Raw genomic sequence first — 25,149 nt, forward strand, 5'->3', positions numbered from 1 at the left:
TGTGAAACCAAAAGTTATCGGGGAGTTTCCAATACCCTTGACACAAAGGGAAATAATGCGATTTCTTGGCATGAGTGGATTTGATCGAACATTTGTGCCAAATTTTTGTAGCTTGGTTGCTCCACTGATGGACTTGCTGAAGAAACGTCGAATATTTCAGCGGACAGCGGAGTTTCAACAGGCAATTGACTGCCTGAAAGCTGTGATAACCAATGCTCCTGTGTTGGAGAATTACAAGGGACTCTGTGATCAGATTGAACTAAAGTATCTGACATTTCATTTCATTTCATTTCATTTTTTCAAATGCCGAGGCACAGAGAAATGGATGCATCATGCAAAGACCTTCTTGTCCAAAGAGACTGCCAATCGAGAAGAATTCCAGTTAGAGAAAGAAGAACAAAAATGGACTGTTATTATTAAATGTTTGCGTGTTTTGTTTTGTTTTAAAAAACGTATAATCATTGTCCATATTTCTTAAAAGAAAGTGAAAAGGTGAAAAATGAAACCATCTTGAAGTTGATGGGGTTTTTTTTTTCTTGAGGGGAGGTGTCATGTGAGAGTACCTTTTAAGAAATGGGGGTTTATCGAATAGCTGTACTGGGCGTACCTTTAAGAAATAGGTGTTTATTAGAGAACTGCAGTGATGTCAGAGAGGGGGTGGGGCTGGGCTGTCTGTCTGCTTGACTTTTGTTTTAGGCTGTTTGTTACAGGGTGTGGTTAGTTTCGTTTTGAGAGCTGGATAGCTGCAGGCAAAGCAAGGAGCTGCATAAGGATCTCTCTCTGCAAACTAAAGACTGTCTCCAAATCAATTGGGTGATTTCAAAGTGCTGACTGCTCTCAATAGTGATTATAAACCTGATCTCTGTGTTAAAAAGGGTATTTTGTCTTCCGGATGTTGTTTGGAAATTTATTAAGGGTTATCTCTCGAGTACTGTATTCCGTGGGGATTTATTGGTGTTGATAGTTGTTAAGATGTTTACTGTGGGTTTATAAAGTGTTAACTGGTTTCATAAATAAATATTGTTTTAATTTATAAGTACTGTAAAGCTCAGCTGCACCACACCTGGAGAGTGGACTGTGTGCTCCCCCACAATCTAGTAAAAGTTGTGGGTCAGGTGAACTCCATGATACACTTTGGGTTCTCTAACCTCTGGCCCATAACACATGGCCAATCCACCTAACCTGCACATCTTTGGACTGTGGGAGGAAACCGAAGCACCCGGAGGAAACCCACACAGACACGAGGAGAATGTGCAGACTCGTCATCCGAGGCTGGAATTGAACCCAGGACCCTAGAGCTGTGAGGCAGCAGTGCAGACCACTGTGCCATCCAATTGGCTAATTGCTTTCTTTTTTTTAAATGCTTCTCTTAACAACCGAGTCTTGGGCAAATAAAAACGCGCTAATTATTTTACTGAAAGTATCAGCCTCCGAATTCAGCAGAATTTATTCGCCGTGTCTCGGCGTAATTTGCTCCCTCCCTCAATTGGGAGCCCACAGCTCATTGTGCTTTGCCACAGAATTGCTATTCGCCCTTTGAGGTGACCCAGTTCGCCCCATTTCCTGCAAAAGCATTTTCCACCAGAAATGCCATTTGCAGGCAAAATGTTATTCAGAGAAAATGGTTGGTTGGAACCCGTTTCTCCTGATGGCTACCCAGTTAACGGAGCTGCAAAATACGACCACAAGTTTGGCACAATGGGGAGAGGATCTGGTTCAGCTGCGATGCCCCCCGGAGACGAACAGCCTGCTGCCTAGGCTTCTGCACCGAGAGCGGTCATGCGGGCCCGGGGGGCCCGGGGCGGGGGGCCGGTGAAAGTGAGGAAATTCTTCTATTGGGGGAGAGCAACATTGTCAGATTCTGAGATTGATGAAAGAATAAACACCAGCTAACTAGCAGACAGAATTTTATTTTGATCATAAAATGAACATATAAAATCTATTTTTTTTCTGACCCCCCCCCCCCATAAAATGTAAGAGAAAGCTTAAATTTTGATAAATATGGAGTGTAAGTGAAAGATTACTGTATGTGCAAACAGGGATTTAACCACAAGGTGGAGACGGTTTAGAAGCTGAGTTACAGCCAAAAGTCTGGATTTAACAAGACAATCTTGAGGCGCACTCCCACTTTCTGCAGGTTTAAACCGGGTGCCGGGCGTTTGGGCAGTGTCCGCAAAGGAAAAGCAGATTTATTATAAACATTACGTTAACATTAATTGGCAAATAATACATCTGATAAACAATAAAGTACCCTGTTGGGTTTGTCTGAACCAACAGTTCTTGTTTTAAAAATGCACATTTCAAATGACTCTTGTTGACACTTAGGGCACAACCCCCACCGTAAAACTTGGAAAGCTTTAATTAAAATAAACACTAAAAAAGATACAAACGAATCTCCAATTAAGTCAATGACCACATGGCCTTAAATTTAGGTCAATCTTGTTGAAGGAAGAAATTCCCCCCCCCCCCCCCCCCCAACACTGTAACTTGGTGATTTTAAAACAATCGAATAACTTCCTAACAAACAATATTTCAATTGTCTAAAAGGCAGTAACAACTCCAAATTTTCTTCCAATTTGATTCCCATTTCATTTGATTGTGACGTGAAAAGACAAAGCGGTGTGGGTTGGTTCCCCCCCCCCCCCCCCCGGTATTTATTTAGACCACATTGTAAGGTGCGTTTGTCCACGTTTGAATTCACAAGTTGGGGCTGTGGGGCCCAATGCGAACATATGCTTTGTTGTACCTTGCCCAACTTCAATAAGATACTCTGCAATGAAGTAAAACGTCCTGTAGATGTCAATGTTGCCGGTCCGAGGAACTAACTAAAAGCAGAGTTTACCTGCGGATCACAGCTGATGAAGGGCTTGAGACGGTTCACGGACGCAGCTCGAGGTTTCCATCACTCAGTCAACCAGAAACAGCTCCAGACTACACAATGCTCACCATTCAGTGGATCTCTGGTTTATGCTCAACAAGGCTAACTTCAGCACAAGGCTAGATGCTTTGCAAAGCTATCCCATCTCACAATGTGTTGATGGAATGCTACATAATGCTCATAACCTATCCAAGGCCATTGCTTTCGATAATCCGAAAAATGTAATTAGTTCTGTGTAGGCATGTCACAATGCTCTTCAAAATGTTGCCCCCCCCCCCACTTTGATTTTTTTCCGGGGGGGGGGGGTGCTTAGCGAGTGAGGTCAGATCCAATCAGTAGAATGGGATGGTGTCAGCTCAGGGGGTAGGAAGTCCATCAAGAGAAAGGAGGCTGTTCAAGCAGAAAGGTTAAATCTCGACAGAATTTTGTCTCGTCAACAGCATTGTTGCCACACGGCACCAGAGTCCCAGGTTCGATTCCCGGCTTGGGTCACTGTCTGTGCGGAGCCTGCACGTTCTCCCCGTGCCTGCGTGGGTTTCCTCCGGGCGCTCCGGTTTCCTCCCCACAAAGTCCCGAAAGACGTGCTTGTTCGGTGAATTGGACATTCTGAATTCTCCCTCAGTATACCTGAACAGGCGCCGGAGTTGATTTTCACAGTAACTTCATTGCAGTGTTAATGTAAGCCTACTTGTGACACTAATAAAGATTATTATGTGGAACATGTTTTTGTACAAATCAATTCCCGAGGAAGCTGAGGGTCTACCTTCAATGAATTCAACGTATTTTCACCGTTTCATTTTCCCATATTTTCCTTCATCTCCCCCACCTATATTTCTTCTGGTTTACAAAGATGGTTCCCCACCAGAACCAAATAAAACATCAATTACTTTAAAAAGCGCACAAAAGGTGGACAGGAATGCACAGAAATATAAAGCTGTGTGGGACAGAGGGCATGATCCTTGACCTCATAGTTCATCTATTCAATGAATGTCACTTTGCAAAGCTCTCATTAAAGTTGGACTTCCTTTCTACCCGATCTGACAATTATGGGTCATTTTAGAATTAACCAGCTTCCCTTGTAAAATGTAACCAGCAATCCACCGAGATGATATGGTCTGCTTGTGTTAAAAGACGTGGGGTTGCTTTTCAAGCGCATTGACAGATGTAGGGGCAATTTTCTTTAAAAAGCAATCACTCAACTGAACTTGGGGCAATATTTCCATTTTAACATTGACTGAATTGAGTTGGCCTTGTCTATGAATTGACACAGCAGTGGAGATGAAACTCCAGTCCAGTTATTACTCCAACTGTGGCATTTTATGGAATGTTTTTTCCCCCCCGTGATGAACTCCCATCAGGAATGTAAAAACACCTGTTCAAATGCAGGTGTAGAAAAATAATTAGCTGAAAAAAATTACACTTTTTACATTTTGTGCGCTCAAAGCCCCTCAGACTGCAATCTTTGCTGTTAGGATTCACTGAATCAGTTTGATGAAACTTCCCTAACGGATTGCTGCAATTGTTCCTGTCTCGAAATCTCCATCCTTTTTTAGATTATGAATTTTATCCGGCAATCCCGCTGTGTCCAACAGATGAATTGGAGCGAACCGCCCCGAGAAGTGAGCGTGCCTGGCATTCGCTGCCCGAGTTGGTGGTGGAGGCAGAGACACTAAACCCTTTTAAAAAGTACCTGGACCGTCACCGTGGGTGCTGTAAACTGCAGGGCTATGGACTGGGTGCAGGAAAATGGGATTAGAAAGGACATCTGGGTGTCTTTGAGTCAACATGGACAAGATTGGCCGAATGGCCCCTACTGCACTATGGTTCTAAGTGTAAATAAAATCCATAATCATCTGCCAACAGCTAGACATTGTGACCAGGTGGTTATGAGTGTTCACAAAACATTCCAAAACTTTCTGTTTTTCTTTATTCTTTCATGGGATGTGGTTGCCACTGGTAACCCAGCATTTGTTGCCCATCCCTGAGATTGCCCATGTGAGCTAGTCCATGGAGGCCCAGGCCTCAGGTGGTTCCACTATGGCCAGGTAGCCTTTCAGTCTAATAGGAGTCCCTTTGACTGTTAGACACACTGAAAATCACAAAAATGGGAGTTATTGCCATTTAATAGGACTATGGTGGCAGAAAGCTCAAATACCATGTAATCCATTGTGGGTATGGCTTAAACAAGTGTCTTTCCATAATGTGCTCGACACTGATGGGTCTGTCAATGGGTTGTGGACTATTTTGTGCTTCATTTTAAGGACAAGTCAGTCACTGTTTCATTGGGCAATCCGTCGCAAACGGAGCAGTCCAGCTCGTCGTTACAACAGGTCGTCTGTGACAATTGCGCTTTGGGAAGACCCGTTTCGCGAGATCGATTGCGTGACAGAGTAACAGGGGTTGGGGGAGAGAGAGAAGGGGACAGAGGGTGGGGAGGGGGGGGGGGGGTGTAAAATGGGTCAAAGCTGGCAGATTACAATGACACACAAGGGCACGGGTCTCTCCTTTAGGTTAGCAACCACTGTGTATGACACTGGCCTAACAAGAGTGCACCCACCAAGAGCTACAAAAATCCATTGTGCAATACTGTAGCTGAACAAAGAACATGGGAGCAAATATATAGACTGGTCCGCTGCTAGGTACACCAGCCTTATGTTTTAAGCTCAACCTCGCTATTGACAAGAGTGGAATGCAGAAATACCAAGATGATATGTAACCACATATCTGAATTACAATACTCTTTCTTCAACCATCCCCCCCAACCCCTCCCCGACCCCATTAAAAGATCTACATAGAAATTCTCATTCCCCATAGCCTTCCTTTAATACAGAAAACACTTTTTTTCTCTCTCTCCAGTTCTATCTGAAATACGAAAGCTGTACAATGCAGAGGAGATGGTGAATGCAAAGTTTATTCTTGGTCGGCGAGGCAGGGTCTCAGAGATTGTTCTCCAGTTCGACTTTGGTGGCTACGTAGTTTTCCTTCGGCAAGCCCTTGACAATGCCATTGCTTTCATTTAATCGTCGCACTCTGTAGGTCTCGTAATGGATCTTGTGTGTGACGTCTTTCAGATCCTGGAGGTGAGACCTGATAAGGAGCAAGTTTAAAAAAAAATACCAGTCAGCGACTAAGAAACAGTAGGAAACTCCGTAAGTTACTGCATTTTCCATTCTAAAGCAACCCAGGTTTTGCAGCAAATTGAACCCCGAAGCACATTAATATTGCGTTAATCTCAGCTTCAGCGAAGCCACTAAAACTGAAGAGACCCTGACCATTTCTGTACCACAGCTGGTGACAAACCTCTACCCCAGGCTTTGAGGACATTTTGATCTGCGAGTTGTATTTCAATCCACTTAAGCAGCTTTCACAGGCGTCAGCAAGAAATGTTTGTTATTGTGAGCAAGCAAATGCGGAGTTGGCGATGTGGCGTGCACCTTAATTTGGTTTGACTTGGAGGAGATTGTAGGGTAGGGAGGCGCGTGGCCATGGATGGATTTTTTTCTCTTAAATTGTGGAGAATTTCTTGACAGTTGTGTTATCGAGGAATGGGGAAAACTCCGGCCAATTAAAAGTCCATCGAGAGCCCTATTTGTTGTGTATTCCTCGTGTTTTTAACATTTCCTCAGCAACCTTGCTGCTGATCAGAAATCGATTGCATGATGCCAGTGGAGATGATGCCAATGGCCGTTTGCGTGGGCAAATGGGCAGTCTGTCACTGCAGCCTGCCGTGTTAACATCTTCTAAGTAAAGCTCTGCATTTTGCTTGAACATCCCAGGCCTTGCAGACTCAATCTTGAGTCCACCCCACCGTTCTCAGAATGCAACTTTCGCCCTTGCGAAAAAATGCATTTTGCCTGAAAATCGAAAGCTGAATATGGTGAACGTAGTGGGTCTGATCTGGTTAGGAAGTCACTTCGCTCCAGCTCAGATAGCTATCAGAGTCCGGTGAATGTTTTAGTGGTTATCGTTGATGGATAACCCGGTCTGACAGCCACGGGCTAATTGCTTAGTCAGTTCATGAACAACCCCCACCTCACCCAACCCTGATTGCTTCAGTAGAAAAGCAACCTCTGCCCCCTTGTTCCAGTTTAATCGCTTATTTTTTAAAAATCACATAAGAGTAGAAATATCATTTTTTTTTAATGTTCCATCTTCAAATTGATTCGATTTTGTATCACACTCAAAACATTCTTGCAGAACTTCAGATCGTGTTATCGTTGGTGAACTGTAAACGTTAATGCTCTTACCTGTGCTTTGAACAGTGCAATGGAGCAATGGGTTTCTAAAGGACTTAGGTGCAGGGCTTTTAGCAAAGGAAAACGTGTTGTCAGTTCTCCTTCAGAAGTGACAAAGCGATCAGACAGAATCCCCATTGCTGCATTGTGGTTAAACCCCATTGGAGAATCCTTCCCTCTTAGACTGAACATCCCAGAGGAGAGTGACTGGATTGACGCGCTATAGGTCTGAACTATGAATAAATCTACAAGGAGGCGATAGAGTAATCTGACCGAAACACTTAACTCAACCAAAGAAGACATTCCTAAAAAACAAAACTCTGCTTCGTCTTGACTTTCACACTCAGTATTTTAACTGAATATTTTGTATTCCTCTATTTATTTGCGCTCTGTGCCTTCATTAAGTCGCTGGATTGAGTTCTGGGAATTGCATATCAAACGACTTATTTTGCACACACACACCACAGACACAAATACACACATCACACACACACACAAATATACACATCACACACACAAATACACACATCACACACACACAAATAGGCACATCACACACACACAAATACTCACATCACACACACAAATACACACACACACACAAATACACACATCACACACACAAATACACACATCACATCACACACACACACACAAATACACACATCACACACACACACAAATACACACACACACAAATACACATACATCACACACAAATATGAAAATGAAAATCGCTTATTGTCACAAGTAGGCTTCAAATGAAGTTACTGTGAAAAGCCCCTAGTCGCCACATTCCGGCGCCTGTTCGGAGAGGCTGGTGCGGGAATTGAACCGTGCTGCTGGCCTGCCTTGGTCTGCTTTCAAAGCCAGCAATTTAGCCCTATGCTAAACCAGGCCCATATAATAATCACTTATTGTCACAAGTAGGCTTCAATGAAATTACTGTGAAAAGCCCGTAGTTGCCACATTCTGGTGCCTATTCGGGGAGGCCGGTATGGGAATTGAACCCGTGCTGCTAGTCTTGATCTGCATTACAAGCCAGCTGTCTTAGCCCACTGTGCTAAACCAGCCACATCGCACACGCACATACAAATACACACACCACACACATACACACAGCACACACAAATACACACACCACACACACATACACACACACCACACGCAGACACAAATACACACAGCACACACAAATACACACACCACACACAGCACACACAAATACACACACCACACACACACATACACACACAAATACACACACCACACACACACACACAAATACACACAGCACACACAAATACACACACCACACACACAAATACACACAGCACACACAAATACACACACCACACATACACACACAAATACACACACCACACACACACACAAATACACACATCGCACACAAATACACACATCGCACACACAAGCACACGGTATGTTGTGAGGAAGATCGTGCCGTGTTCGAAGCGAAGCACAGAACTTGAGTGCTAAGCCTGCAAAGTAAATATCCAAAGTGTTGATCATTTGCTGTAAAACCCAAAGAATGCGAGCTTCTCTATTTCTGAACAGTTTCCCCGGCAGTACAGCAATGTCTGACGCCATAAATTTGATGCTGGGATATCCGACAAGTTGGACCATAATGTGAGCGCTGGGCTATATTCCCTGTGTGTGGCTCGAGGTAAGACGATGCATGTTTGTTGTAGATAAGGTTTCGACTGAATTCCAGCTTTTATATGTTTTTGGAAATTCTTTCTTTCTGTTCAGTAACAAAAGTGATAAACGAGTTATTAGTACCAGATGGTGATACGCATGGGATGGGGAGGGTAGCTGGTGGTGAATCACACAGGCAACTATATCAAGTCCCACACTTACACATTTCATAACCCGCTGTGCAAGTTCGAGTTTAGAAATCAGCTTTTTAATCGAATAACACCTGCAATTCATTGCCTGTGACACCAATTTACTCTGGCTACTCCCAATGTTCCCTGACACGTCTACGCTCTCATTCTGGTTTATTGGCCAAGTTGTGTTCCGAGCTGACTAAAAAGATGGAAATCAATTTTTCTCTCTGACAGACAGGATTAGGTTATATTGGTTCTCAAGCAAGAGCTTGTCATTCAACACACAAATCACTGAAGTTGTGCTTTTGAGTTTGAGTACTTCTTAGCCTATGTGAGGTTTCATAAGGATTTATTCCCTGCCTAACTTGATTTGTAGCGGGCAAACTAAATTTCCTTTACTGCTCCTCCATGCGTGCCGTTCTGGGCGCCATATTGCAGACAGGATTATAGAGTCAGCAAAAGGTTCCAAAAAAGATTCACAAGGGTGATGCAGAGCTGCAAGGTGATACCAATGAGAAAAGGAGGAACTGATTAATTATCTTTTCCCTCGGGTGGGACAGGTGGCGCAGTGGTTAGCACTGCAGCCTCACGGGCGCCGCGGACCCGGGTTCGAACCCGGCCCCGGGTCACTGTCCGTGTGGAGTTTGCACATTCTCCCCGTGTCCCCTCAGCCCAAAAAGATGTGACACGCTAAATTGCCCCTTAATTGGAAAAAAGTTTTTTTTTTTTAAACGGTTTCCGATGCTGCAGGCCTCACACCAATTTCAAAAATCTATCATTTAAAATGAGTAATTTTTTAAAAAAGTATCTTTCCCTGATCTAATGGAGGAAATTGAACAGTATGAAAGATTTTGTTAGAGTGGACACACGGCCATCAACGCAAGATTGTCATATCTGGTTTAGCACAGTGGGCTAAACAGCTGGCTTGTAAAGCAGAACAAGGCCAGCAGCGCGGGTTCAATTCCCGTACCAGCCTCCCCAAACAAGCGCTGGAATGTGGCGACTAGGGGCTTTTCATTTGAAGCCTACTTGTGACAATAAGCGATTTTCATTTTGATAATGTGGAGATGCCGGCGTTGGACTGGGGTGAGCACAGTAAGAAGTCTTACAACACCAGGTTAATGTCCAACAGGTTTGTTTCGATGTCACTAGCTTTTGGAGCGCTGCTCCTTCCTCAGGTGAATGAAGAGGTCTGTTCCAGAAACACATATATAGACAAATTCAAAGATGCCAGACAATGCTTGGAATACGAGCATTAGCAGGTGATTAAATCTTTACAGATCCAGAGAAGGGGTAACCCCAGGTTAAAGAGGTGTGAATTGTGTCAAGCCAGGACAGTTGGTAGGATTTCGCAGGCCAGATGGTGGGGGATGAATGTAATGCGACATGAATCCCAGGTCCCGGTTGAGGCCGCACTCATGTGTGCGGAACTTGGCTATAAGCTTCTGCTCGGCGATTCTGCGTTGTCGCGCGTCCTGAAGGCCTCCTTGGAGAACGCTTACCTGGAGATCAGAGGCTGAATGCCCTTGACTGCTGAAGTGTTCCCCGACTGGAAGGGAACATTCCTGCCTGGTGATTGTCGCGCGATGTCCGTTCATTCGTTGTCGCAGCGTCTGCATGGTCTCGCCAATGTACCACGCTGTGGGATATCCTTTCCTGCAGCGTATGAGGTAGACAACGTTGGCCGAGTCGCACGAGTATGTACCGCGTACCTGGTGAGTGGTGTTCTGACGTGTAATGGTGGTATCCATTTCGATGATCTGGCACGTCTTGCAGAGATTGCCATGACAGGGTTGTGTGGTGTTGTGGTCACTGTTCTGAGGGCTGGGTAGTTTGCTGCAAACAATGGTTCGTTTGAGGTTGCGCGGTTGTTTGAAGGCAAGTAGTGGGGGTGTGGGGATGACCTTGGCAAGATGTTCAATCTTCATCGATGACGTGTTGGAAAGCTGTGAAGATGTCGTAGTTTCTCCGCTCCGGGAAAGTACTGGACGACAAAGGGTATTCTGTCGGTTGTGTCCCGTGTTTGTCTTCTGAGGAGGTTGGTGCGTTTATTTGCTGTGGCGAGTTGGAACTGTCTATCGATGAGTCGAGCGCCATATCCCGTTCGTACGAGGGCATCTTTCAATGTCTGTAGATGTCTGTTACGCTCCTCCTCGTCTGAGTAGATCCTGTGTATACGGAGTGCTTGTCCCTAGGGGATGGCTTCTTTAATGTGTTTAGGGTGGAAGCTGGAGAAATGGAGCATCGTGAGGTTATCCGTGGGCTTGCGGTAAAGCGAAGTGCTGAGGTGACCGTCCTTGATGGAGACGAATGTGTCCAAGAATGCGACTGATTTTGGAGAGTAGTCCATGGTGAGTCTGATGGTTGGATGGAACTTATTGATGTCATCGTGTAGTCGTTTCAGTGATTCTTCGCCGTGGGTCCAAAGTAAAAAAATGTCATTGATGTATCTGGTGTATAACGTTGGTTGAAGGTCCTGTGCGGTGAGTAGGTCTTGTTCAAACTTGTGCATGAAGATGTTGGCGTATTGGGGTGCGAATGTGGTCCCCATGGCTGTTCCGTGCGTCTGGATGAAGAACTTGTTGTCGAAGGTGAAGACGTTGTGATCCAGAATGAAGCGGATGAGTTGCAGAATTGCGTTTGGAGATTGGCAGTTGTCGGTGTTGAGTACTGAGGCTGTTGCAGCAATGCCGTCGTCATGGGGGATGCTGGTGTAGAGTGCCGCGACGTCCATTGTGACGAGGAATGTTCCTGGTTCAACTGGTCCATGGGTGCTGAGTTTCTGTAGGAAGTCCGTCGTGTCACGACAGAAGCTGGGCGTACCTTGTACGATGGGTTTCAAGATGCCCTCGATGTAGCCAGAGAGGTTCTCACACAGGGTCCCATTGCCTGAAACGATAGGGCGGCCTAGTGTGTTAGCCTTGTGTATTTTCGGGAGGCAGTAGAGATCTCCAATGCGTGGAGTACGTGGGATGAGAGCACGTAGGGTGCTCTGAAGGTCTGGATCCAAGATCTTGATCAGTCTGTTAAGTTGGCGGATGTGTTCCTTGGTCGGATCTGCGGGTAACTGTCTGTAGTGTTCTTGGTTGTTCAGTTGTCGGTATACTTCTTTGCAGTAGTCCGTTCTGTTCAGTATGACAGTGGCCCCTCCTTTGCTGGTTTGATGACGATGCTGCGGTTGGTCTTGGGAGCGTGGATGGCATTGCGTTGTGCTTGGGTGACGTTCGGGGCTGTCTTGTGAATGCGACTGATGAATCTGGCATGACTCGACATGTATGCTAAAGCCGTCAGGAGTCGCGTACCAGAACTGTACACAATACTCCAAATGTGGTCTAACCAAGGTCTTGTACAGTTTACAGACAGACAGAATTTACAGTGCAGAAGGAGGCCATTCGGCCCATCGAGTCTGCACCGGCTCTTGGAAAGATCACCCTACCCAAGGTCAACATCGCCATCCTATCCCCATAACCCAGTAACCCCACCCAACACTAAGGGCAATTTTTGGACACTAAGGGCAATTTATCATGGCCAATCCACCTAACCTGCACATCTTTGGACTGTGGGAGGAAACCGGAGCACCCGGAGGAAACCCACGCACACACGGGGAGGATGCGCAGACTCCGCACAGACAGTGACCCAAGCTGGAATCGAACCTGGGACCCTGGAGCTGTGAAGCAATTGTGCTATCCACAAGGCTACCGTGCTGCCCCAAGTTGCAGCATAACCTCACGGCTCTTAAACTCAATCCCCCTGTTAATAAATGCTAACACACTATAGGCTTTCTTCACGGCTCTATCCACTTGGGTGGCAACTTTCAGAGATCTATGGACATGAATTCCGAGATCTCTCTGCTCCTCCACATTCTTCAGAACCCTGCTGTTAATCCTGTAATCCGCATTCAAATTTGTCCTATCAAAATGAATCACCTCACACTTATCAGGGTTAAACTCCATCTGCCACTTTTCAGCCGAGCTCTGCATCCTATCAATGTCTCTTTGCAGCCTACAACATCCCTCCACATTATCCACTACTCCACCAATCGTGGTATCATCAGCAAATTTACTAACCCAACCTTCAACTCCATCATTCAAGTCATTGATAAAAATCACAAATAGCAGAGGACCCAGCACTGATCCCTGTGGTACACTGCTGGTGACTGGTCTCCAGAATGAAAATTTACCATCTACCACCACCCTCTGTCTTCTATGTGATAGCCAGTTACTGATCCTCGGCCAAATTTCCCTCTATGCCATGCCTCCTTACTTTCTGCATGAGCCGACCATGGGGCACCTTGTCAAACGCCTTACTAAAATCCATGTATACAACATCAACTTCTCTACCTTCATCTAGGTACTTAGTTACCTCCTCAAAGAATACAATCAAAACTTGTGAGGCAAGACTTACCCCTCACAAATCCGTGCTGACTATCCTGGATTAAGCTGGTATCTTTCCAAATGATCATAAATCCTATCCCTCAGGACCCTTTCCAATAATTTACCTATGACCGAAGTGAGACTAACCGGCCTATAATTCCCAGGGTTATACCTATTCCCTTTCTTGAACAAGGGGACAACATTCGCCTCTCTCCAGTCTTCTGGCACTATCCCTGTAGACAGTGAGGACATAAAGGTCAAAGGCTCTGCAATCTCATCCCTCGCCTCCCAAAGAAGCCTAGGATGTATCCTATCAGGCCCTGGGGACTTATCTATCCTCAGGATTCTCAACATTTCTAACACATCTTCCTTCCGAATATCTACCTCCTCCAGCCTACCAGCCTGTATAGCACTATCCTCCTCAACAACATGGCCCCCTTCTCCTTTGTGAACACTGAAGAAAAGTATTCATTTAGGGCCTCTCCTATATCTTCAGACTCCATGCACACGTTCCCACTACTGTCCTTGACCGGCCCTAACTTCACCTTGGTCATTCTTTTATTCCTCACACAAGTGTAAAAAGCCTTGGGGGTTTTCCTTGATCCTACCCGCCAAGGACGTCTCATGCCCCCTCCTAGCTCTCCTAAGCCCTTTCTTGAGCTCCTTTCTAGCTGCCTTGTATCCCTCAAGTGCCCTAACTGAACCTTGTTTTCTCATTCTTACATAAGCCCCCTTCTTCCTCTTGACAAGACATTCAATGTCTTGGTAACAATGGGTCGGGGCGGGCCAAGCCCAGTGGGCAGGGCCTGGAGTTATGATGACGGATCGGAGGGGGAGGTGGTGGTGAGAGAGGGGTTTGTTCGGGGGAGGTTTTCAGTGTCATCTCGGGGGTAGTGCTCATGAACTTAGAACCAGGGCCTCTAGCGGCTTTTTTCGGGGGGGGGGGCAGAATGGCTCAGGTGGCGGGCAGGTGCCGGGGCCGATGTTAGCCTTTGCCTCGCTGATTGCCCGGAGGCGGGTCCTGTTTGGGTGGAGGTCAGCTTTTCCATCCTGTGACACCCTTGGCGGAGAGAGACCTACTTGAATTTCTTTGACTCTCGGGAAGGCGAAGTCTCAGCTAAAGAAGACGAAGTATAGGTTTCCCAATTCATGGGGGGGGGGGGGCTGTTTATTATGCATTTCCGAGAATTGGTTGCCATTGAACATTAGGGAGAGGGGGTCGGCGGTATTGTTGTTTTTGGTTGCACTGTTTACAGATTGATTGTTAATTTGTTTTTTTACCTGTTCTGGTCTATATATTGAACGGGGTGCGGTTTGTGTGTGGGGGATTGTTACTGTACTTGTTGTTTGTTTTTTCTTTGGTTGTTTATTGCTGAAAATGAGAATAAAAAGATTTTTTAAAAAAACACTGCAATGAAGTTACTGTGAAAATCCTCTAGTTGCCACATTCTGGCGCCTGTTCGGGTACACAGAGGGAGAATTCAGAATGTCCAATTTACCCATCAAGCACGTCTTTTGGGACCATGGGAGGGAACCGGAGCACCCGGAGGAAACCCACGCAGACACGGGAAGAACGTGCAGACTCTGCACAGACAGTGACCCAAGTGGGAATCGAACCTGGGAGCCTGGCGCTGTGAAGCAACAGTGCTAACCACTGCGCTACCGTGACGCCCAAAAATCAAAGTGGACAATGTGATAGCCGAATAATTTAATCCTAATTCAAGGGAGCGTAACTCTGATAACATGGGGGCCAGCTCATGGATTCTCAACCCAAGTTGGGAATGCTTCAAGCTTGCAATGTAGCTATGGGGCCGCCGACTCAGGTGATAAACCATAAACTATCGGCCAACTCCCTTGGGCAAAGATCTTCAGCTAATATGGAGAGGGATTCCTGAGGGAAGGTTTCAGAGATCTGAACTGATGGCTTCATCTTAGAACACATTCAACACACCTAATGTATTCCAACATCTGGCATCCTTGTGACTCCCTACTTCCCATCTTGGGGGATTGCTGAGAGGAGGATCCAGATGAAAAAGCAGAAATCACCACAATTCCTAAAAAAAAGTAAGGCTCAAGCACATTGAGACTGGACTAATCAGGATGCTCTGCTGTTGAACGTGGAGTGACCTATACTTGGGCAGCAGGTCATAAGAATTTTAAATACAGATAAAAATACAGGCAGTGAAGGAGGTGAGCGTAAATGTCAATCGTCCTGTTGTATCAAGGAACTACACACAGTGTGAACACAAAGAAAGGCCTTGTCTACTAGAAATTGCGTACGCCATCCTCTAACCTATTCTGAACAATCTGAACCTTCGCCCTGAAGCCTTGCCGTCTCAGACAATTAACCTTTCTGAGAGACGGTGTCATCCTTTATATGTGAGCCTGTCAGGAAGCTGTGCAATATTTGGAAGTGTGGATGATTGGGAGTCAGTTGTTAGCTTGCAGGTTAATCTCCGGTGTAAAGACTCACGGGTTATTGAGAAGCATTTCAAATCTGTGCCAGATAATATTTCCCATACTTTAAGCTTTCAGAAGTGAAAGGAGTATTTGACGGGAAGGTATTTTTGATCTTGGGCCGATGGGTCAGGTGCAACATGGCATTAAAAATCATCGCACAAAACAAAAATGAGGATTTGTTAAATATCGGCCAAGTCTCAAATTGATTAAATGTAATTTTTTTTAAATCAGGTTCAGTTTGACGTAATCCAGTTTCCTCCCGAATAAGAGATCTTTGTGGGGCCGCAAGTTAAAATACATGCGAATGGCATTACGGACAATGAAAAAACGGGGTTTATGCAAAATATCAGTCGGAGCTATACAGACAGCACATTAAAAACATTGTGAAATAGCAGTTACAGATAGAGAAATGAGACAGTCAAAAAGAACTCTGCATGTGGTTAGAATGGGAATGAAGCAGACACGGAGTTCCAGGAAGAGATGTTTATCATTGAAGCAATTGGAAGATTAACTGTATTGCAATACAATGGCCATTGCACAGTAGAACATCGCTGTCAGAACATGCACTCTGGCTCACTGGGAGAAGATTGACTGTTTATTAATGTATTTAATCGGCTTAGAAATTGGCACAGTCTGAATGTCTTCACACTGCAGGAGCGAATAAGGTCAGCGTGTCTTATTTATTTATACCCAACAACAGTGTTCTGTAACTGTGGGGGCCCATGCATCAAGAGTTGACAGCATGATCAAAATGCAGAAGTAGTTTCAATCCAATGAGTGATTGAATGAATGGTTTGGGTTTCCTCGTACCGTTAATTCCACATTCATTTAACTACTGTGCCGACAGTGGCCAGAAGCGAAATAAAACTTTTAATCTGGAAGTTTAGAAGCTCTCTCAAACGGCAAATGTAGGGCAAACTAAGCCAGAGCTCCCATGTCGAAAATGGAGATAGAAATTAAGATGAAGAAAATAAAGTGCTTATGACAGGTGTCAGGTAGAAAATACAGGCATATAAAAGAAGAAACTTTCTCACACAGCAAATGATTGGGGTCTGGAATTCACTTCCTGGAATTGTGGTGAAGGCAGGTTCAGTCGAGGTATTCAAGAGGACATCAGATGATTATTTGAACAGAAACAATGTGCAGGGTTACGGGGAAAAAGCGGGGGAACGGCACTACATCACGATGCTTGTTTACAGAGCCGGTGCTGATGTAATGGGCCGAATTGCCTCCTTCTGTGCCGTAATGATTCTGTGAAGTCCGGACATTTAAGATAATTTTGATTTGGTTTCCCACTTTGTTCTGTGGTTGGTTGATGTGCATATTATCACTAGACTAAGGATGGCACGGTGGCGCAGTGGTTAGCACTGCTGCCTCACAGCACCGAGGACCCGGGTTCGATCCCGGCCCCAGGTCACTGTCTGTGTGGAGTTTGCACATTCTCCCCGCGTCTGCATGGCTCTCACCCCCAAAACCCAAAGATGTGCAGGTTAGGTGGATTGGCCACGCTAAAATTGTCCCTTAATTGGAAAAAAACACGAGACTAGAACAAACTATAACGGTTTAATTGGCTAATGCTTGAATAGTTTATGAATAATTACATTTCCCCTCTTCCTCCCACCAAGAAAAAACAGCCCTTCAGTACCTTTGCTCACAGGACCATCAATCACTGGAAATTTAGGATTCTTTATTTAAAGGCAAAATCTACAAATGCAGAGAAAATGATGTGAAACTGCCAAAAGGAACTTCATAATCTAATGTCTCCTTCAGGGAGAGGAATCATCCACCTTACCTGATCTGCCCCACATGCAAGTCCAAACCCCCAGCAATGTGGGTGACTCTTAACTGCCCCCTGAAATAGCCAATAAAGCCATTCAGGTGTATTCGGGAAGATGACTGACCATCAGGGTCAATTAGTGATGGACGACAGGCGCTGGCCTGGTTAGTGATGTCCACGTCCCACTAAAGAATAAAGAAAAATAAGGGGGGAATTGTTCATGGAAAACCTGATCAGGCTGTTGGAGGCGGTGAATGATATAGTGGGCGGGGGAATCAGAGACTTTCCGAAAGTCTTTGGCAGGGTATCACATACGAAATGAAATGAAAGTCGCTGATTGTCACAAGTAGGCTTCAATGAAGTTACTGTGAAAAGCCCCTAGTCGCCACATTCCGGCGCCTGTTCGGGGAGGCTGCGTACGGGAATTGAACCGTGCTGCTGGCCTGCTTGGTCTGCTTTAAAAGCCAGCTATTCAGCCCAGTGTGCTAAACCAGCCCCTGGAGTCTCATAGGAGACGATGAGAGAAGATTGAGGATACGGGATTGAGGCACAGTGCAAAACCGGGTTTAAAAGCAGGTCAGAAGTGGCAACAGTTAAGGATAATTGCTCGTTGTTGTGGTTGGAAGTGAACTCATTCTGTTCTGGGACTCCCTGCTCAGTGCATACATCACCAATTTGGATATAGGACTGGAGGGAACAGCGCCCGAATGTGATGAAACCTAAATAAGAATCACAGTGATGATGAAATGGGCAAAAATAAAGTTGATGGAATTCAATATCAGTAAATTTGAGCTGTATTATTGTGGTTGAAGTAGTAATTATGGGATGGATTCTCCGTTGCCTGCTGTCGCTGACGGGTTTTCCCGATCCGGCCGAGATTCGAGCGGCGGCTGAAAAACAGGATTCGCGGCCGTTCCGACGCTCCCGTTCCCCGCCAGCGGCAGCAGCGAGCTACACGCCCCACGCCACCAGGAGGACTCAAATAGGTCATTTTCACCCATTTGCATCTGATTAACAGGCTGGAAGCTCGATCCTCTCGGCCCCCATGCTGCTCCAGTAGTCTCAGTCAGGATTCACCCGGGCGTGAGTTGGTGAAGGTATTTTCAAGCATGGCCCTGACGCAGAAGACCCCGCGATGGTTCAACGGGGGTCAGTGCATAATGGAGGTGCCCCCAAAGTCCATCTGAAGGCTCCCCTCCCCCTCACAACCCAAATCCTGCCTCCCCTGTCTGATCATCCCCATGTCCCACATCAGATCCACCCAACAGAGACCACCACCATCAGAATGCCCCAACAGAGAACCTCCACCCCCATCACACCCCCATCAGTCACCCCTGCCTGAAAGCTGGAGCAGTCCAGGCAGTAGAGTGAAAAATCACTGCTTTTTCACTTACCCTTTTCCAACACCTGCTGCCTCAGACAAAAGTGTTTAAAGCAACAGCTGTCACAAGTGCCAGAGGTTTCCTCAACAGCCAAGTACATTTCTAATGGTTTGAAATCCCTTGACAGCCTTTGAAATGCAAATTATCCAATGATTGAGTTTTATTATTCCATAGACAGCTGCTTGATATATTGTCCATCTATCTATCCCTTCACACTTGAATGCATTTCCATTACCCTGCTTTGTTGCTAACCACGATGTTTAGAAACACTCTTGCTATGATTGACAGCTCCTCACCATATGAAAAGCAGCTAAGTGCCAGAAAGCATTTTCAGCGGCAGTCTGATGCCAGGATTCTGACAGAATTCCGCAAGCTCTCCTCCATACATAAATATGCATGGAAGAGGAAGGAATCCTACCCTGGCACAGCATGCCTAGTGCCAGTGGACACCAGGAGCGAGCCTCTGCTGGCAGTAACACATAATTCAACCCATAATCTCATCCAATTTAATGAAGACAATCCCAATCTTTCATGCCTTTTCATATTTTTATTTATTCATCCAGGCAGCTTCCCAGTGAGTCTGTCCTGTGCCCCTCTCCATTACCGCAATATCTTTCCCGTGCTGTGCTGCTTAGAATTGTGGGTCAGAATTATCTGGCCGTCCGCTGCCGGTGGGATTCGCTGGTCACGGCGACAGTGCACCCCTGCCCACGGGCTTCCCAGCACCGCATGGTGGCTTCAATGGGAAATACCATTGACAGCAGCTGGAGCAGAGAATCTCGTCCCCAGCGAACGTCGCACCGCCTTCTGACGGCGAGAAACATGCAGCTGGGAGGCTGAAGAATTCCTATTTGGTGACTTGATAGGAGATGCTTAAAATGATGGAGTTCCATAATCGGGTTGTGTCTTTAAGGAGAAGATTCAGACAGAAGCAGCCTGCTTGTCCGGACATTGTGGTCCCAGGTTTTATGTTTCGAGAGGAGAGGCGAGACTCTTCAGCGCTGAGTTAATCTTAGGAATCAGTTTTGGAGGAAGTCAGTTCATTTGACTAACTGGCAACGGTGGGTTAGCCAGAGACAGTGTTCTGCCTGACAACAGTCAGTGATTGTTCCTGTGTGATGCTTTCTGAGAGAACTTGGGTGAAGTGATTAGACCTTGGAAGAGGAACACGCTCTCTCTCTTGCTTGCTGAAGCGAAAGTATTGCTTATTGCTTTATAGTTCTAAAACCATTGAGTGTCTGGCACATCTTTGCTGTGAACTTAAAATGGGCTGAAACTGCAGAGAAAATAGAAAACCTTGGCAGAGAAAACCATCTCAAGCCTAGAAGGAAGAAGTATCAAAACAAAAGCCTGAACTTGAGAAAGACATTAACCGGAAGTCGTCCCAGTGCAGAGATCCTTTATCCTTTCATTTTTATTAATATTTGTCAACCACCCTTTCCCCTCTGTTGTTTATTTCTGTGTGTGTATAGAGAGAGTGGGATAGTTAGGAAAAGGGGTTTGGGGAAGGGATTTGGTCAGTTATATTCTGTCAGTTTAATTTTAACACTACATAATAAAACATAGTTTGTGTTAACATTACAACCCTGCCGACTTTAGCTTATTTGGGCTCAACCAAGGGTATGGGTATTTTAAATAAAATCTAATTTCCCCTGTATGGTTGACAAGTGGCCATCACGGAAACTTGGATAGAAGAGGGGCAGAAATGGTTGTTGGAGGTCCCTGGTTATAGATGTTTCAATAAGATTAGGGAGGGTGGTAAAAGAGGTGGGGGGGTGGCATTATTAATTCGAGATAGTATAACAGCTGCAGAAAGGCAGTTCGAGGAGTATCACCCTATTGAGGTAGTATGGGTTGAAGTCAGAAATAGGAAAGGAGCAGTCACCTTGTTAGGAGTTTTCTATAGGCCCCCCAATAGTAGCAGAGATGTGGAGGAACAGATTGGGAAACAGATTTTGGAAAGGTGCAGAAGTCATAGGGTGGTAGTCATGGGCGACTTTAACTTCCCAAATATTGAGTGGAAACTCTTTAGATCAAATAGTTTGGATGGGGTGGTGTTTGTGCAGTGTGTCCAGGAAGCTTTTCTAACACAGTATGTAGATTGTCCGACCAGAGGAGGGGCAATATTGGATTTAGTACTGGGTAATGAACCAGGGCAAGTGATCGATTTGTTAGTGGGGGAACATTTTGGAGATAGTGACCACAATTCTGTGACTTTCACTTTAGTAATGGAGAGGGATAGGTACGTGCAACAGGGCAAGGTTTACAATTGGGGGAAGGGTAAATACGATGTTGTCAGACAAGAATTGAAGTGCATAAGTTGGGAACATAGGCTGGCAGGGAAGGACACAAGTGAAATGTGGAACTTGTTCAAGGAACAGGTGCTACGTGTCCTTGATATGTATGTCCCTGTCAGGCAGGGAAGAGATGGTCGAGTGAGGGAACCATGGTTGACAAGAGAGGTTGAATGCCTTGTTAAGAGGAAAAAGGTGACTTATGTAAGGCTGAGGAAACAAGGTTCAGACAGGGCATTGGAGGGATACAAGATAGCCAGGAGGGAACTGAAGAAAGGGATTAGGAGAGCTAAGAGAGGGCATGAACAATCTTTGGCGGGTAGGATCAAGGAAAACCCCAAGGCCTTTTACACATATGTGAGAAATATGAGAATGACTAGAGCGAGGGTAGGTCCGATCAAGGACAGTAGCGGGAGATTGTGTATTGAGTCTGAAGAGATAGGCGAGGTCTTGAATGAGTACTTTTCTTCTGTATTTACAAATGAGAGGGGCGATATTGTTGGAGAGGACAGTGTGAAACAGATTGGTAAGCTCGATGAAATACTTGTTAGGAAGGAAGATGTGTTGGGCATTTTGAAAAACTTGAGGATAGACAAGTCCCCCGGGCCTGACGGGTTATATCCAAGGATTCTATGGGAAGCAAGAGATGAAATTGCAGAGCCGTTGGCAATTATCTTTTCGTCCTCACTGTCAACAGGGGTGGTACCAGGGGATTGGAGAGTGGCGAATGTCGTGCCCCTGTTCAAAAAAGGAACTAGGGATAACCCTGGGAATTACAGGCCAGTTAGTCTTACTTCGGTGGTAGGCAAAGTAATGGAAAGGGTACTGAAGGATAGGATTTCTGAGCATCTGGAAAGACACTGCTTGATTAGGGATAGTCAGCACGGATTTGTGAGGGGTAGGTCTTGCCTTACAAATCTTATTGAATTCTTTGAGGAGGTGACCAAGCATGTGGATGAAGGTAAAGCAGTGGATGTAGTGTACATGGATTTTAGTAAGGCATTTGATAAAGTTCCCCATGGTAGGCTTATGCACAAAGTAAGGAGGCATGGGATAGTGGGAAATTTGGCCAGTTGGATAACGAACTGGCTAACCGATAGAAGTCAGAGAGTGGTGGTGGATGGCAAATATTCAGCCTGGATCCCAGTTACCAGTGGTGTACCGCAGGGATCAGTTCTGGGTCCTCTGCTGTTTGTGATTTTCATTAATGACTTGGATGAGGGAGTTGAAGGGTGGGTCAGTAAATTTGCAGACGATACGAAGATTGGTGGAGTTGTGGATAGTAAGGAGGGCTGTTGTCGGCTGCAAAGAGACATAGATAGGATGCAGAGCTGGGCTGAGAAGTGGCAGATGGAGTTTAACCCTGAAAAGTGTGAGGTTGTCCATTTTGGAAGGACAAATATGAATGCGGAATACAGGGTTAACGGTAGAGTTCTTGGCATTGTGGAGGAGCAGAGAGACCTTGGGGTCTATGTTCATACATCTTTGAAAGTTGCCACTCAAGTGGATAGAGCTGTTAAGAAGGCCTATGGTGTGCTCGCGTTCATTAACAGAGGGATTGAATTTAAGAGCCGTGAGGTGATGATGCAGCTGTACAAAACTTTGGTAAGGCCACATTTGGAGTACTGTGTACAGTTCTGGTCGCCTCATTTTAGGAAGGATGTGGAAGCTCTGGAAAAGGTGCAAAGAAGATTTACCAGGATGTTGCCTGGAATGGAGAGTAGGTCTTACGAGGAAAGGTTGAGGGTGCTAGGCCTTTTCTCATTAGAGCGGAGAAGGATGAGGGGCGACTTGATAGAGGTTTATAAGATGATCAGGGGAATAGATAGAGTAGACAGTCAGAGACTTTTTCCCCAGGTGGAACACACCATTACAAGGGGACATAAATTTAAGGTGAAAGGTGGAAGATATAGGAGGGATATCAGAGGTAGGTTCTTTACCCAGAGAGTAGTGGGGGCATGGAATGCACTGCCTGTGGAAGTAGTTGAGTCGGAAACATTAGTGACCTTCAAGCAGCTGTTGGATAGGTACATGGATTACGGGAAAATGATATAGTGTAGATTTATTTGTTCTTAAGGGCAGCACGGTAGCATTGTGGATAGCACAATTGCTTCACAGATCCATGGTCCCAGGTTCGATTTCGGCTTGGGTCATTGTCTGTGCGGAGTCTGCACGTCCTCCCCGTGTCTGCGTGGGTTTCCTCCGGGTGCTCCGGTTTCCTCCCACAGTCCAAAGATGTGCGGGTTAGGTGAATTGGCCAATGATAAATTGCCCTTAATGTCCAAATTGCCCTTGGTGTTGGGTGGAGGTGTTGAGTTTGGGTAGGGTGCTCTTTCCAAGAGCTGGTGCAGACTCAGTGGGGCCGAATGGCCTCCTTCTGCACTGTAGATTCAATGATAATCTATGATTAATCTAGGACAAAGGTTCGGCACAACATCGTGGGCCGAAGGGCCTGTTCTGTGCTGTATTTTCTATGTTCTATGTTCTATGTTCCTGGTCAAGTGGGGCTGGAATTGACCGCACAATAGTCCGGGTTGTCGTGACAAAGGACAAGTGCCATGGATTGAATATTAAGAGATATATTTGGCAATCTTTTTCCGTGGAGGGTGTGAAACTCAATACAGAATTAATCAGTCAAGCAGAGATAGTGGGCGGAATTCTCCCCCCCCCCCCCCCCCCCCCCACGCCGGGTGGGAGAATCGCCCGGGCGCCGCACAAGTCCCGCCATGCCGCCCCGACGCCTGCACGCGATTCCCCCACCCCTCCCCCCAAACCGGCGTGGCGCGAATCACGGCTGGCCGCTGGGAGAATCGGTGCTTGCTGTTGGTAATGGGTGGGCGGCGATTCTCCGGCCTGGATGGGCCGAGTGGCCCGCCCAACACGACAGGTGGTCCCGCCGGCGCCATCCACACCTGGTCGCTGCCGGCGGGAACAGCGCGGGAACACTGGGGGGGGGGCAGCCTGTGGGGGGGGTGAGGGGGGGTTCCTGCACCGGGGGGGGGGGGGGGCTCAAAAGGGGTCTGGCCCACGATCGGTGCCCACCGATCGGCGGGCCGGCCTCTCTGAAGGAGGACCTCCTTTCCTCCGCTGCCCCGCAAGATCGATCCGCCATCTTCTTGCGGGGCGGCCGCGCATGCTCTGGTGACGTCATTTACGCGGCGCCGGTCGCGTCATTTACGCGGCACCGCTTTTATGCAGTGCCAAGGCCCGGCGCGGGTAAATGACGCGGCGCCGCTCCTAGCCCCCCCGGGGGCGGGAGAATAGGGGGCTGGGAATGGCCTCCGACGCCGGAGTGAAACACTCCGGTTTTCACTCCGGCGTCGGGACTTAGTCTCCCGATGGGAGAATTGCTGCCAGTGTCAACATCGAAAGTGGTTAAAGATAAAGGGGAGTAAACAAACATGGGAACAGAGTGAACACGTGAAAGGTGGGCTTCTGTTCCTGTGGAGGATGAGCAACAACACAGATGGTTTGGGACGTGTATTTCAGTATTGAAACTCTCTCGGCGTGATTTTCCGTTTCTGAGACTAAGTGTTGGCGCCGGGGCAGGGATTTGTGGACTTTCACGACAGCAAAACTGGTGGTGCACCTGGACCGATTCAGCGACTGTGGAGGGGCTAGCACTGGCGGCAAGTGGAACCCAATCTGTTCCCATGAGAAACGGTGCAGGACTCGCCGGATTCACGATTGACACTCAGGAGACCGACAAGTTGCAGACACATATACACACCTCACTCCCCACATACAACATCCCAGCCAACAAGATGGCACTGGCTGCACTGGAGCGCGCCCATACGGCTGACGGGTCGGCTGTGGCGAGAGGGCACCTAGGGGGGTGGCCTGGGGGGACACCGATACGACCCGTGGCCCTAAGTCCACAATCGGCAGTCAGCGGCAGTG

General features: G+C 46.5%; 1 protein-coding gene across 7 annotated transcripts in view; it reads right to left on the reverse strand.

Annotated features, from left to right (window-relative positions):
• Positions 1-1,890: 1,890 nt before the first annotated feature.
• The window catches only part of LOC140394417 (neuronal-specific septin-3-like), a 479,015-nt gene continuing 455,756 nt past the window's right edge, over positions 1,891-25,149 (reverse strand). For all 7 annotated transcript variants that reach the window (XM_072481671.1, XM_072481670.1, XM_072481672.1 and 4 more), the window contains one exon: positions 1,891-5,965. In XM_072481671.1, the coding sequence (XP_072337772.1) occupies positions 5,815-5,965 (151 nt within the window). In that variant the 3' untranslated portion in view covers positions 1,891-5,814. The remainder of the gene's footprint in view (positions 5,966-25,149) is intronic.

This window comes from Scyliorhinus torazame, chromosome 17, assembly GCF_047496885.1.
Source record: "Scyliorhinus torazame isolate Kashiwa2021f chromosome 17, sScyTor2.1, whole genome shotgun sequence".
Classification (NCBI taxonomy): Eukaryota; Metazoa; Chordata; class Chondrichthyes; order Carcharhiniformes; family Scyliorhinidae; genus Scyliorhinus; species Scyliorhinus torazame.